Source organism: Leptonotus elevatus, chromosome 15 (assembly GCF_054856555.1).
Source record: "Leptonotus elevatus isolate MCC_2025b chromosome 15, RoL_Lele_1.0, whole genome shotgun sequence".
NCBI lineage: Eukaryota > Metazoa > Chordata > Actinopteri > Syngnathiformes > Syngnathidae > Leptonotus > Leptonotus elevatus.
Window position 1 is genome coordinate 15,904,508 of NC_141253.1, and position 13,849 is coordinate 15,918,356.

A 13,849-nucleotide genomic window follows, 5' to 3' on the forward strand; every position below is an offset into this window, starting at 1 on the left:
TTGAGTCATGTTTAGAGCTCAGGACTTACTTTGTAAACATCAAAGTTATCAATGATGGCGTCAAAACAGGTGTACAGGTCATTGAGCAACGTGACCACCTGGAGAGGAACAGAGCAGCTGAATATCAATGACATTGAGTTGACGTGTTATCAGTCTGTACCTGTATGTCAACTCCTTTTTTTAATATCCAAGAACTGTTTGCCAATTGCATGACACAGATGGACAAACAGAATCAAGTTAGTTGCTTAGTCTTTACTGCAGGTTTCCATCTAGCCTCATAATGCTTCACGTATCAGAGAAATATAACTGAGGCAATTCCCTGAGGATGAAGGCTTGTCCAAACATTACTTTATGACCCTCTGGTTCTAGTTGGGCATCATAACAGTGTTTACCTGCAAAGTATCAAGGACGCATCTGTCGAGGAAGGACGCATCTGTACTTGCTCCTGCACTCGCTCGTGACTTCTATTTTGTTGACATTGGGATTTTTAACTACATTGTTGCAATATGCCTGGCGGAAAAAGAGCTGACGAAATTGAGAACATAAAATCTTCCCTGGCAAAAACTCAAGGGAATGGTCACCGAAATACTTGAAATGAAAAAGAGCATCGAGCCACTTCTGCAGGAAATTTAGCAGGTGAAGAAAGAGACATAAGAAAACGATTGACGCATTGTCACCTTGGAACAAAAAGTGGATTTGGAACAGAATCTTCGAATCAACAACATGCAAGGCTGTCATGATAAGGTTGTATTGTGGCTGCAATGTATCTGCTGTAAATAGTTACAATGGGGTTGGTGAACATGGTTCCGGGGTGCGGCTAGCGGGGGCTACTCCGCCGGGTGGGCTGGCCTTGGTGAGCGCTCAGGAATATCAAGATCTACGCATCAGCGGACGCTGGCAACAGTGGTGGCTGAACTGACCAGAATGGAGGGAACATTGCTGTGGACGCAATGAGCAGAAAGCAAGCCAATCTACTCTTCTGGAAGCCACAACATGTGTGAAAGCTGATCCAAGGTCAGCGAAGACGCTACTGGTGAACGAGCATGCGCTCGCCTTGGCTGCTCGCCTGGTTGGGTGGGCCTGATGAACCGATTTACCAATTCCAAATGATTGATTGAAGAGTGTGAAGACTTAAGTCTCGGATTGATGGATAACGATATGAATCAATGACTATCATAATCAATGTATATGACTGATGAGTATAGTAAGAATCGATGGGGACGGGTTACTAATAAGCCATGGCTTCTTCTGATATTATGTGATCGATGTAACCTGTAATAATGTGCCCGAAAGGAAAAAATGAATAAAACAAAAACAAAGTATCCTGTTGAATTGGAGGTCGTGGTTGTGGTTGAATATGACTCAACTCTGCGTCAACGTACTCTGACTGTTGTACTATTCTGAGTTGCAGTTAGTGTGTGGGAACACTCACACTCGGAAGTTGTAAGTCTTACTGCAGTTTGAAATGATTTAAGTATTGGTCAAAAGAATTCAGAGCCTTTGAAGTTGAATTAGTTTGGCAGATGTCTAAAGAAGGCAAACACGAATGAGTACCTGAAGCGGCGTACTTTCCGCAGACATAGACGTGAAGCCAACAATGTCGCTGAAGTAGATGGTGACGCTGTCGAAGGCTTCTGCCTGGACTGTCTCCCCTCGTTTTAGCTGCTCTGCTACAGAACTGTGGGCACAGGGAGACGAGTTAAAAACGTACACACAGCAAATTAGACGCTGGCAGAGCTGACGCTGTTTGCTTAGTGCTGTTACATGAGTCTAGCTAATAGTCTTTCTTAAAACAGAAATGCTGCTAGGCTAATTAAATGCTAGGTTATCTTTGCTAATTTTTCTCATGTTTCTCCCCAACAGAACCAAAAAGGCTGTGAGAGAGGACACTAATGTGAAATGGCGGGGAAAGTAATATCTGTCCTTTCTCTCAAGCTCATCTCTTGCTGACTGGGTGCCTTTGTGCGAGCGAGGGAGCATTTTTCCGACGGAAAATGGGTATGGTAACGTTCGCGAATGATGGGATTTCCTAGTGATGAGTTTCCCAGGCTCTTAAGCCCACTATCGGTTCTTTACTTCACCTTCATTAGTCGGTCGCCTGTCAGGCCTTTTTCTTCCCTTTTATCACAAAGAAAAGTAGATAACTCCTATAATTCATTTTTGAGGATATTTAATGAATGCTATGATAAAAATGGTCCATTAAAGACATATAGTGTTAGGAAGAAAGAAAACAAGCCATGGATTTCTAACCCCCTACAGAATGCAATAAAAATAAAACATTCTTTATATAAAGATTTTTTACTTAATAGAATAGAAGAAGCAGAGAAGAGATACAAGATGTATAAAAGTAAAGTGATAAAGATACTTAGAAAAAGCAAAGAGAGTTACTACAGCAAATTAATGGAAAAGAGCAGAAACAAAATTAGAGCAAATTAATTTTTATTTTATTTTTTGTAAATGTTGGGTCTAGTTTAGCAAATATTACTCCGCCAAGTAATATTGATAATGTAAGTAATTTAGTAGAAATAAATCCAAAGAGTATGTATCTTAAAGAAACTGATGAATATGAAGTAGTAAAGATTGTTAGAGCTTTTAAAAGTAAACGGTCTACAGATGATAATAATGGGTTGGATATGGCCCTAATTAAGGATACTATTGAAGTTGTGGCTAAACCTCTAAACTACATTTTTAATCTGTCACTTTCAACTGAAAAAATAAATCCTTTATACAAATCTGTAAAAAGAAAAAGAAAAAGAAAAAAAAAATCAAATTATAGACCAGTGTCCCTGCTTCCACAATTTTCTAAAATTCTGGAGAAATTATTTGTGATTAGATTGGAGAGTTTTATCAAAAAATATAACATCATAAGTGATTATCAGTATGGATTTAGAGCAAACCAGTCAACAGGATTAGCTCTCATGAAATTCATGGATGAAGTAACCACTGCAATAGACAATAAATTATATTCAATAGGATCTAAAAAATAAAATAAAAGCTTTTGATACGATAAATCATGGTTCATTATTGCAAAAGTTGTATAAGTATGGTGTCGGAGGAGTAGCTCATTCCTGGTTATGTTCTTATTTGAGTGATAGATGGCAAAAAGTATGTTGTGATCAAAATTTAAAGGTAATATGTGGAGTCCCACAAGGGTCAATCCTTGGGCCAAAATTATGTATGTTTGTATCTAAATTTGTTAATTGATGCTTTGCTTTTTGCTGACGACACAACTTTTTTCTGTTCTGGGACCCACTTAAATTATTTGATTACCAATATTGAATGTGAAATGAAATTGGTTAAAAAATGGTTTGACCTGAATAAGTTATCTTTAAATACAAATAAAACTAAATTTATGATATTTGGTGAACGTAAAATGGATTCAATAGTTAAATTGAGAATAGGGGAAGTGGAAATTGAAAAGGTTTTTGATACTAATTTTTTTAGGTGTTATTTTGGATCACAAATTGAAATAAAAAATGCATATAGATTATGTTAAATCAAAGATAGCAAAATCAATTGCCATATTATATAAGGTGAAGGATCTTTTTAATCATCATGATTTGTATATTTTGTATTATTCTTTGGTTTTGCCTTACATAACATATTGTTTGGAAATATGGGGAATGCATATCCCACACATACAAGGTCAATATTTATTCTGCAAAAGAGATGTGGTGTTGAGGAGGATAATGGGTCTTTAATTAATACAGGGATTTACCACAGTTGATTAAATGTATGTGGAGTGCCACTGGAAAGATTGACACCATTTGCTGAGGTCATACTCCAGTTGTACTGTATAGACTGGCCTTGATTTTACTTTGGATACATAAAATCCACCCCAAAAAAGGGAAAAAAAAGCTCATTTTAAAGAAAGACCTATATAACGATATAATGAAATTAATGGCAGTTCTTAATTCTTCTTATTTCTAGTTCCTGATCATAAAATGGCCACAAGAGGGCGGCCACCGTCGCGAGTACTGATTCCTTAAAGTAAGGCCTGACACCAATATCTGGTATCAGTACTTACCCATTCGAAAGTACGATCCGATCTTTTTTACCCATGCATCATAGCAGCGCAAGCAATAGAAAAATAAATAATATTTAATGTACCGATTGATGGCATATGCACCTGAGATGGACCCCCCCCCCACACACACCCCCCTCAATTATGGCAATTTAAATCCGTATTACTCATGGTACAGTATCCACTCTATATTTAAATGAGTAGTGACAATGCTGTTATGACTGTGTTTTGGGTTGGGTTCTGGGGTCATTGTGTTGTTATGATCCGGTATTTGCCTTTGTGATGATGAGGATGATGATGATGATGTCAGTTGCTATGCAGTTACTATGTCCTTTACGATGATGTAGTCAGTTGCTATGGTCCTGTCTTAGTCATTCTTATTTTGACGATCTCTGACATGTTCCTGCTCCAGCGGTGGCTGCTGTTGGAATCAAGGCTCTTCGTCAAAGTTTCTCCATCAAGTGTTTTCTTTGAGGCCATCTGAATCCAGCCCTGATCTATGTTGTTAATTTGTATTTTTGTATTCAGACACTCTCTGAGTCTTGTCTGAGTCTGTGTCTTAAGTATTGAGTGACACCATCAACAAGAATAAAGCTACTTTGTTACTTATCATTAACAGCTGTAAGACACAGACGCTAAGTGCATATATTAGCTCTTTCCTATAAAACGAGAATTAAAAGTATTAGTGTTGTATGCGTAATGTGAAAAGACACTTTCTACAGCTTTTCTTTTCATCACTTACTCTGCAAAGGACCCATTTTTTGTTTCCCTCTCACTGATGCTGCTCTGAATAAACAGACTCAAGGACATCAAACATTCATCTTGCAAGTCCTGCATTTTGGGTGGGTGGGTGGACATGCCGGTTGTTGTAGATAAGCACGACAAGTATATGGGTCACTTTAAAGTAAATATAAACTGACAGATAGGAACTGAATTGCAATTTGTCTTAATGTCCCCCAGTTTAAATCCAGCCACTGTGGGGAAAGACAAGAGTGCGTTTGTGAGTGTTTTCTTTTCTTCTTACTGTGGTAAAATTTGATAGAGAAGATTTTCCGCTTTCCGTTTCTCCTCCAGGTAGGCTTGCGTCCGCTCCTCCACCAGATTCTCCAGATTGTTAGCGTACTGCTCCATTCTGGACAGCAGGTTGTTAAGAATACTGGTGCTGCCTTCCCTGCGGAAAACACCCCCACAGAGCACAATTAGACAACTGTTGCCAGAGATATGCACAGACTGGACTTTTGACCTCTGCAATATCAAGCATTTAAGGATTAAAATATATCTCACCTTGTAGGCTTTGTGCAACTCTCACTGGAAGTGAGATGTGGAAGAAGAAAAAAGATGGCTTCCCCTAAGCTTCTTTCATGAGCCATCATTTTCCATACACGAAAAATAATGGGTTTCATTTGAAGCAATTCACATGTGAATGCAGTACGTTGGATGCTGTCATCACATTTCAGTTGTGATTTATAGAGACACCAAAACAAAGCCATGCTACATGACCTTTTCATCATCAACAGCTCCCATACTTCTGCAATTATCTAGTGTATGTTTTGTGTCATGTGACTTCTCAGGAGATTTACGCATTAGTATGCACACACTCACGCATGCACACACATACTGTACACACACAAAGTACATCTCTAGGAATTTACTCCAACAGAGAAAGATTGTGAGTCACATGCACCGCATTGGTGGTTGAACGTATCAATGTCTGGCTTCCTGCCATGTTTTTTGTGTGTCACACATCCTACAAACACCCACACTTTGCTTAAGTTTAAAGAACAACAATTCTGAGACATGAAACGCACTGAGGACTCTTATCACGCTGTGGGTAATCACACTATTTTGTCTAGATTTTTTTCCATCATTCATCTACATTTTTTTGAAAACTGAAGACATGCTCTTTCCACAACGTAATCATTAGAGCGACTCTTTAATTGGTTTTCTTGTTAATAAAACATGCTTTAAATTTGTTTACAAAATAGGCAATAGTAATAATAATAATAATAATAATAATAAAAATAAAATAAATAAAAAGAATAAAAAATATAAATAATAATAATAATAATAATGATAATAATAATATTAATAATAATAATTATGACTGAAAGATCAACTCTGTTATAATGTGTACTGTTTGATATGTTGCCAAGTTAGATTTTAGTTTCCCAAACAAAATGTTTTGGCACATCAACACCATCATCAACAGTAAACGTGATTGTAAATATTTGTGTCCGTTTCTAAGAATTCGCTGAAATCACCCTTTGTTTGAACATCTAACCAGACAAATATTTATTGAGATTAGCCGATAAATGTGTGTCAGTTCCCCAGATAAAGAAGGCGCCTGCATCTCAGAATGTTGTTTGTCTCGTAATTTTGATGTTTTAAAATCAATGTTTGTCTTTGTAATCATCAGTTATTTTCCCTCCAGAGTTGCCCCTAATACTCCCTTCATACGGCACATAAAGTTTCCAATTTTGCCTACAAGGGAACAGTACAGCTCCTTGATATAAAATCTGAAATCACTCTTTTCCCACATGAGATTTGGATCATTCATGGAAACATCAGGCCCAGTCACAATGTTTAATGAGTATTATTAAGCAGTTCTAGATCCAGATGCAGATATACCAAAATAAGCATCAGGCGCCGTAAACTGTGCAGTTTGGTGGAGTGCTTTTTTGTTTACAAAGTAGTTAAACATACTTGTAGTATTGAGCAAGTAGTATATACACAGTTGGACTTGCACAGTGAGAGGTCAGCATTTAGCGCTGAACACCCCTCTTGTTATCGTGCCCTTCAAGCCCAAGCTCATGAGCAGACCAAATATAACAGCACATTCATCACGTCACGTCAACGACATACATTTACTTCATGGAAATAAGCAGCAAAAAGTGTGTTAACGTGCTGCCTTTCGCAATGAAGGGCTTCATGCACATTTGGAAGGATTGTGCATGCCACTGTCAGGATCTTCCTTGAGTGATTCAGAGGTTATCAATCACACAGAGCTCTCTTACTCCAGCCAGTCCAAATGGAAAGCTATACATCACTAGGATGATCCGGCATTTGACTTGAGAGGTCATACAAGTGGCAAAACACAGCAAATGCTGTTGTAAAATGTCTTCAAGTTGAAAAACAAAAGCACGGCAACTTCTGAAATCAGAATACAACAGGGGCGGAGCGACGTGGTGGCCATGGCCACCATTGGCCACTCTCCAGCCACTCCACTGGCCACCCCCACATCTAGGAAAATATTTTGATAAACATGATTCTGTGGTGAATAAAATTTGCCTCACCTCACTGCTGTTTCCACACAGTCGCATTACACTCAGGCACTTGTATGCTCTGCCATTATACTACTTGAAAAACAATCTGTCCTAACAGTGAAATATTTCATATGTGTGGTAAGCAATAGCATTCATCAAGATGATTACTTTCACACTATAGCACACAATCAACATGGCCGAGAAGTCATTTGTTTATCATACCATCCGCAGTAAAATGGCGTGACAAGTGATCGCTCTGATTGGTTGTTACCAAGTGAATCAGTGCATGACGCTTAGTAGACCCCACCACAATTTTTTTTATTTTGAAAAAAATATTAATTTATTTATATATTCATTTTTATTATTATTATTTTTTTATTCACCCTATGCATTAGGGGTGGGAATCTTTGAATGTCTCACGGTTCGATTCGATTACGATTTTTGGGTGTGCGATTCGATTCAGAATTATAAGCGATTTTTTTATTCAAAATGATTTGATTGACAATGATATTTGCTTCAATTTATAGATGTTCAAGGAATCGTAATGATCTACTCCAGTCTGACTCGCTAATGCTAACTAGTGCGCTACTCGCGGCACTTTTATCACTCAAAAGAACGTCTCCACGCTGCAAAAAAACAACTTTTGTTAGAATAACTTGATCGTGACTTTTTCCTTCTACTCTCTAATGTGGCTACACTTAACAGTGTATCAGACCGCGTGGAACCACACTGCCCCTAAGTAGCCAACTCGGGTACAACATGAACAGCGCTCCCAATAAAGGCACACACAAACAAAGGGAAGACAGTATGAAATAATTTAAATAAAATCGATTTTGGGACATTTAAAATAGATTTTTTGGCACACTCCTACTGTGCATATATTGATGAATCAAGATTCATTCTAAATGACAGCTCGTGCCCATTGCACGCACTCTAATTTGCTTAACCCATTTTTCTCCATGAAAGAACATTTGTCTGACACATCGTTTAAAATTGAAACACATAACAAAAATCAACAATGAAGTTAATATTTTTTTATTAATTCTGAACTTAAAGTGAGGAATGGTGTAAAAGAGTCATAGAAAAAAATTATTATTAGCCAATTAATGAAGAAAAACTGAACTAGCTGTTAAAATATATAGTAAGAAAGTTGATGAAATTGGCATACACACTTTAGTGAACGAGGCCCATTATCTAATAAATTAGGCTCAGTAAAACATTATATTTTACTTAGAGTTGTTCCTACTTGTATTATGGGAGTGTTGGGCAACAATTTGTATACTGTACATTACAATATGTATATCTTATTTTATGAACCTGTGAATGGTATGATAAACAATTTGCGCTGTGTAGATCTCACAACCTTAAAGCTTAGTGTCGCAGTCAATGATTGCTGAGGATCCTATCTCAAGACTACCAGAGAACGGCACATGGTAAATGGTACTTCATTTATATAGAATACTAACTTTTGCTACTACAGATGGCAATGCATTTTATTTATAGATACATTATATTCATATTAAATTACATTACTGGATAAATGGCTCGAAGTCTGTGTCTGTGGCATAATGAACCACAAAGAATGTTTGGACCTCAGTGTCAGCACTCTGAGAACAGCAGCTGTTGTTGGAAAATAAGTAGACCAACAAAACCCAGAGCAGCATGAAGTGCGCGTGCAAGCTAACCAGTGCTGATTGAGGCCTATGAACTGGCAACAAGCAGCGTGAGTGACTTGGTCAGGAAAAAGAAGCTTCCCCATCATCATTAGGAATTGTTTTAATGCCATTGGCTGGTGTTAGAGTCTTGACTGACTCCTTCTGCTTTATTTTAGTATAAACGTAACGTTTAGGCCAGTACAGTCCTGTTTTTGAGCCTTGGTTCTCGCGTCCCAGCGGATGTCGTAGCGATTCATACGGTAAACCCATTAAAAGTGAATTTGACTATTCAATACATTCCTATTTACATCTACTCATAAATTCCTGTTTGCATTCTAATTCGCGTGTACATCTAGTCAGCAGCAGGCTGGAACTAGAACTACTTCCTGGTTTTGCATCTAAGAATCATGGGAAATGGACTCTAGTCACCCCACGCCGGTCAGACAAAACAAGCTGAGCTTTTTTAGCAGTTTATTTCCAATGATACAATGTGCATTGGTTCAAAACTAACCCAAATTAGGTCCAAAGGAGACTTTTTGGGGGTTATTCAATTAAAAAATAACCCACAAACAACCCCCCAAAATAATTAATTTGACCCAACCCCTTTTGGGTTAAATAGCTCAAAAAGTTGGTTCGAATCAGTTTTTGATGCAATTCAATTGGGTTATTCAATTAACCCAAAAACTTGGGTAAAATTAATAACCCACAAACAACCTAAAATTGGGTCGCATTGTGAGTTATTAATTTAATTTGACCCAACTTTTTGGGTTAAATACCTGTAACTCCAAATGTTGGGTCGGCTCATTTTTTACCCAATTCAATTGGGTTATTTATTCAACCCAAAAAGTTGGGTCAAATTAATCAACCACAAAGCAACCCAACCAAACTGGCTTGCTTTGTGGGTTATTAATTTAATTTGACCCAACTTTTTATTAAATGAATAACCCATTTATAATAACCAATTTTTGGTTAATTTTGGTGGTTATTCATAACTCATAAAGTTGGGTTGTTTCATTCTTAACCCAATTTGGGTTATTTTTGACCCAACTGTTTTAGAGTGCATGACCGAGGCGAGGTAAACGCCACAGCCAGCTTCCAATAGTTGTTGGGACAGAACAAAAAAGGTTGGATAATGGTGAGTGCATTGTTTTGTTTAGAGCTGTTGAACTGTCAACTTAAGACAACTAAGATAGCATTTAGCATTAGCGATTGCACCACCCACCTGTCGGCCGTATATTGCCCCACGAGCCCCTCCCCCCATTGACTATTTAGTAGTTAGTAGATAGACTAGTACAAATTTATCATAGCGTCCCATTTATCAATTTTAAAAATGGTCACCCTAGTTTAGTACATATCACGCTCGCTCATAAACTTATTTCTGTGATTTCCTGTGAAGGAAACTCATAAAGCTTGTAAACAATGGTGGAAGAGATTGGAAGACAAGCACACATTTGTATTGAGTACTTTTTCCATGCATGTTTTGTGCCTGCAACTTAGCCAGCAGTGTGCACATTCATACTAGTTGAACAGATTAGTGAGTAATGGATGTGAAATATTTTGAATACATTTTTTTTGACATTGCTTGCCCTTTGCTAGAATGATTTTATCAGCCCTTTCCCAGATGCCTTTGTGAATCAAAGTTGTGACAAAGAGACCATCTGCTGTGTCAGGGTAGCTCTTTCTGGCAGATCTGCCTGCTCGAGGGAACAATATCGTCTTGGATCATTAAACAAAAATATTCATAACGACTGCTTTTTTGGTGTAGCACGAGAACTGTAAATGAACATACTCATTGGAATTATGGGGGCAAACGGAAGATACATTTATATTGAAATGACACCAATTGTTTTTGAGAATGTAATTAATTAAGATCGAAATCATTTTAAATGCAAGATGTCTTACTTATTGAGTTTGGCCATGTAGATCTTGATGTGGCCAAAATCTGGCCTCTCCGCAGGGTCCTCGGCCCAGCAGCCGTCCATCAGGATGGTCAGCTCCTCTGAGTGACACCTCGTATCGGTTGTTGGCCGAAAGTACGGCTTCTGGCCGTTTCTGACCTTCTGCACAATCTCTGAGGTGGAGAGGAAAGACTTTTAGCATGTGCTACAGCTGCAGTTGAGTCAAACGTAAAACAAATCTCCATTTGGTAGTTTTGGAAACATTGCGGTCAAAAGGTTATCGCCACTTCCTCTTCTTTGCTTTTATTAGTATTTGGAAAGAACTGTTGTCGTGTTTTAAGATTCTGCTGCTATTTTAAACCATTTTTATCAGCCCTTGGAAAAGGTGCAGGCTCCTTGAGCCTGTTAATGGATTAGTGGCACTTGTGCAATCACCACTGAGCATGACTGTGAATAAACACCTAACAAACGTAATCCAGTGACGAAAATCCCCAGAGCGGATGTTAAATATCCATTGTGGTTATGTAAAGGTTGAGCACTTGCTCTGGAATTGCTTTCAAGGTTTCCATTTCCCACTGAGGCGTTGTCATCGCCTGATAACCAACAGTTGGCTGTGATTTAGACAAAATAAGAGCATTGTGTTTTACGCAGAGAAAACGACAACAAATGTTCTTTAAAACATGATATTCAATAATGGGTTCAAGTATAAATGCTATACTTTTCAGAACTGTGGTAAGCGCACAAACCCTTTTTTTCTGTTTGCATAAAAGGCAGCAGCTCCACTTTTAATATATGCCAGATGACAAAATCCCATCGGCCTAGTTTTTCGACTACATTTATTGCTAGTCCTTTTTTGAAATCATGTTACCAATCAGCTTTAAATCAGCCAGCCCTAAGGTTCCATTTTCGAAAATGAGCACCAGCGTGAGACAGGCCTCGACTGGCTTTCCTGATGCCTCAAAACTAAAAGGTGGTCAAGCTTATGTGGTCATGGGCCCCTCAACCCTTGAATGCCTTCCTTGAGGCTCAGAAAATCACCTCTCAAAATATCTGAACACTTTGTAGCTGCACTTAAAACATGAATCATTTAGTTTGAACTGCCAACTGCAGTCTTGTGCCCAACTAAATGATTGTTTTATTACACACTACCAGTACTTTTAATTTCTAAAAACTACTCAGAGTGACATCGTTGCAATCACAATTATACGATATAAGTATTTTGCAACTTTATTTAAAAAAAACGATAGACAAAGTATCATTTCTGAAGAAATTGCATGTGAACGGTGAAAGCTGAATGCCTGTGGAATGCCTGTGGAATGCTTGTAGAACGCTTATGAAGTAAATTAAAGGATAAATTACGTGAAAACTACTAATTATTAATAAAAGAAAAAGAAAACTGAACTGCATTCACTTTGAGAGGCTTCAAGCAAGAATTGAACCTTCCACATGCCAGTCATGTGCTGTAACCACTGCACTGTTGTGGATATGTAAATATTGAATTGCATTGAAAAATCAAGTGTATGAAAATATGGATTAATATAGGAAACATTTTATGTCAAATGACATTTCATAAAATGGATGTTAACTTGTTGGATAAAGTCTGTTTCTGAATTTGAACCCACACACTAGCATACCTGACAAGCGTTTTTTTTATTATTATTATTTTTTTTATTTTATGTTTATTTTTCCTATTCTTTTAAAATATCGTTTCATTTTCAAAAATAGACTGTGATCTTATATGATGAATGTAAACTAACATCAAATCACTGTAACTGTGAAAACACAATATTTCTGTTCTTTTACAGAAAAAACTACATACATTTATTGTTAAAATATGTTCACTGGCCTGGGCGATCTAGAGCAGTGGGACAAATCCCGGTGGGCCGCCAGAGGACACTATTTATTTCAAAATCGCGCAGGCAACAGCCTGCACATCCGTTTTGAAATCGGTAAATAAAGAGCATCCACATCATCTTAATTGACATCTTGACTGTCTCATTGCCAATTACCTGTAATTTCAATGTGTCTTACATAGGCCATTACATTATATGCAGCACTGACTGCCTGTCTTCCTTACAAAAGCACACTTTCAAATGTTAAACACAACTCAATGAATTTTCTATTATGTAAATCTGTTTCTGATTTATAAAGCTTTATCACAAACATACATTCCTTCAACTGTCCATTAATTATGGGCCTGCTAAGCGGAGCAAGCAGCAGCGAAGCTGCTGCTTGCGGAGCAAGCAGGCACATATTACTATCCACCCTAGAAAAGGGTTTATTTTTATTATGGGCCTGCTAAGCGGAGCAAGCAGCAGCGAAGCTGCTGCTTGCGGAGCAAGCAGGCACATATTACTATCCTAGAAAAAGGGTTTATTTTTTTTATTATGGGCCTGCTAAGCGGAGCAAGCAGCAGCGAAGCTGCTGCTTGCGGAGCAAGCAGGCACATATTACTATCCTAGAAAAAGGGTTTATTATGGGCCTGCTAAGCGGAGCAAGCAGCAGCGAAGCTGCTGCTTGCGGAGCAAGCAGGCACATATTACTATCCACCCTAGAAAAGGGTTTATTATTTTTTTTCTTTTTTATTCTTCCACCGACTTTTCCGCAAAAATGCGGCCCGAACCGTAGATCGCACCGGGACAAAAGAGGTATCAAACGATGCGGCTCGCTCTGACTCGCTGCGCTATTATTTTTATAAGAATTCCCAGTTACCATGGCGACGCTATTCCCAAAAAACTCCCAAATAAAGTCCCATAGGAATGAATGGGAATCCGAAAGAGATCAACTCCAATCAAGCACCTTTTTCAAAGACACGCTGCGCGCGCATACATTAACCGACCGATATGAAAATTAGCTCATTTTGTTGGAATTTTTGTCATCTTTAGCTCAGTGTCAAAAAAAATTTTAAGGAATGAAAGCTCTCCCCCCTGTGAGGGTTCAAAGACAGTGAGCAAAGGGGAAAAGTCGCCTATTTAGAGTGTGACTAATTAAGGCTTCAGTGACGGGAAC

General features: G+C 38.1%; 1 protein-coding gene across 1 annotated transcript in view; it reads right to left on the minus strand.

Annotated features, from left to right (window-relative positions):
- The window catches only part of npr2 (natriuretic peptide receptor 2), a 71,235-nt gene that overhangs the window by 4,684 nt on the left and 52,702 nt on the right, over window positions 1-13,849 (minus strand). The window contains exons 15-18 of the mRNA XM_086096580.1: window positions 10,845-11,013; window positions 5,049-5,195; window positions 1,555-1,678; window positions 30-98 (exon numbers count right to left, since the gene is read on the minus strand). Coding sequence (XP_085952706.1) covers window positions 30-98; window positions 1,555-1,678; window positions 5,049-5,195; window positions 10,845-11,013 — 509 coding nt within the window. The remainder of the gene's footprint in view (window positions 1-29; window positions 99-1,554; window positions 1,679-5,048; window positions 5,196-10,844; window positions 11,014-13,849) is intronic.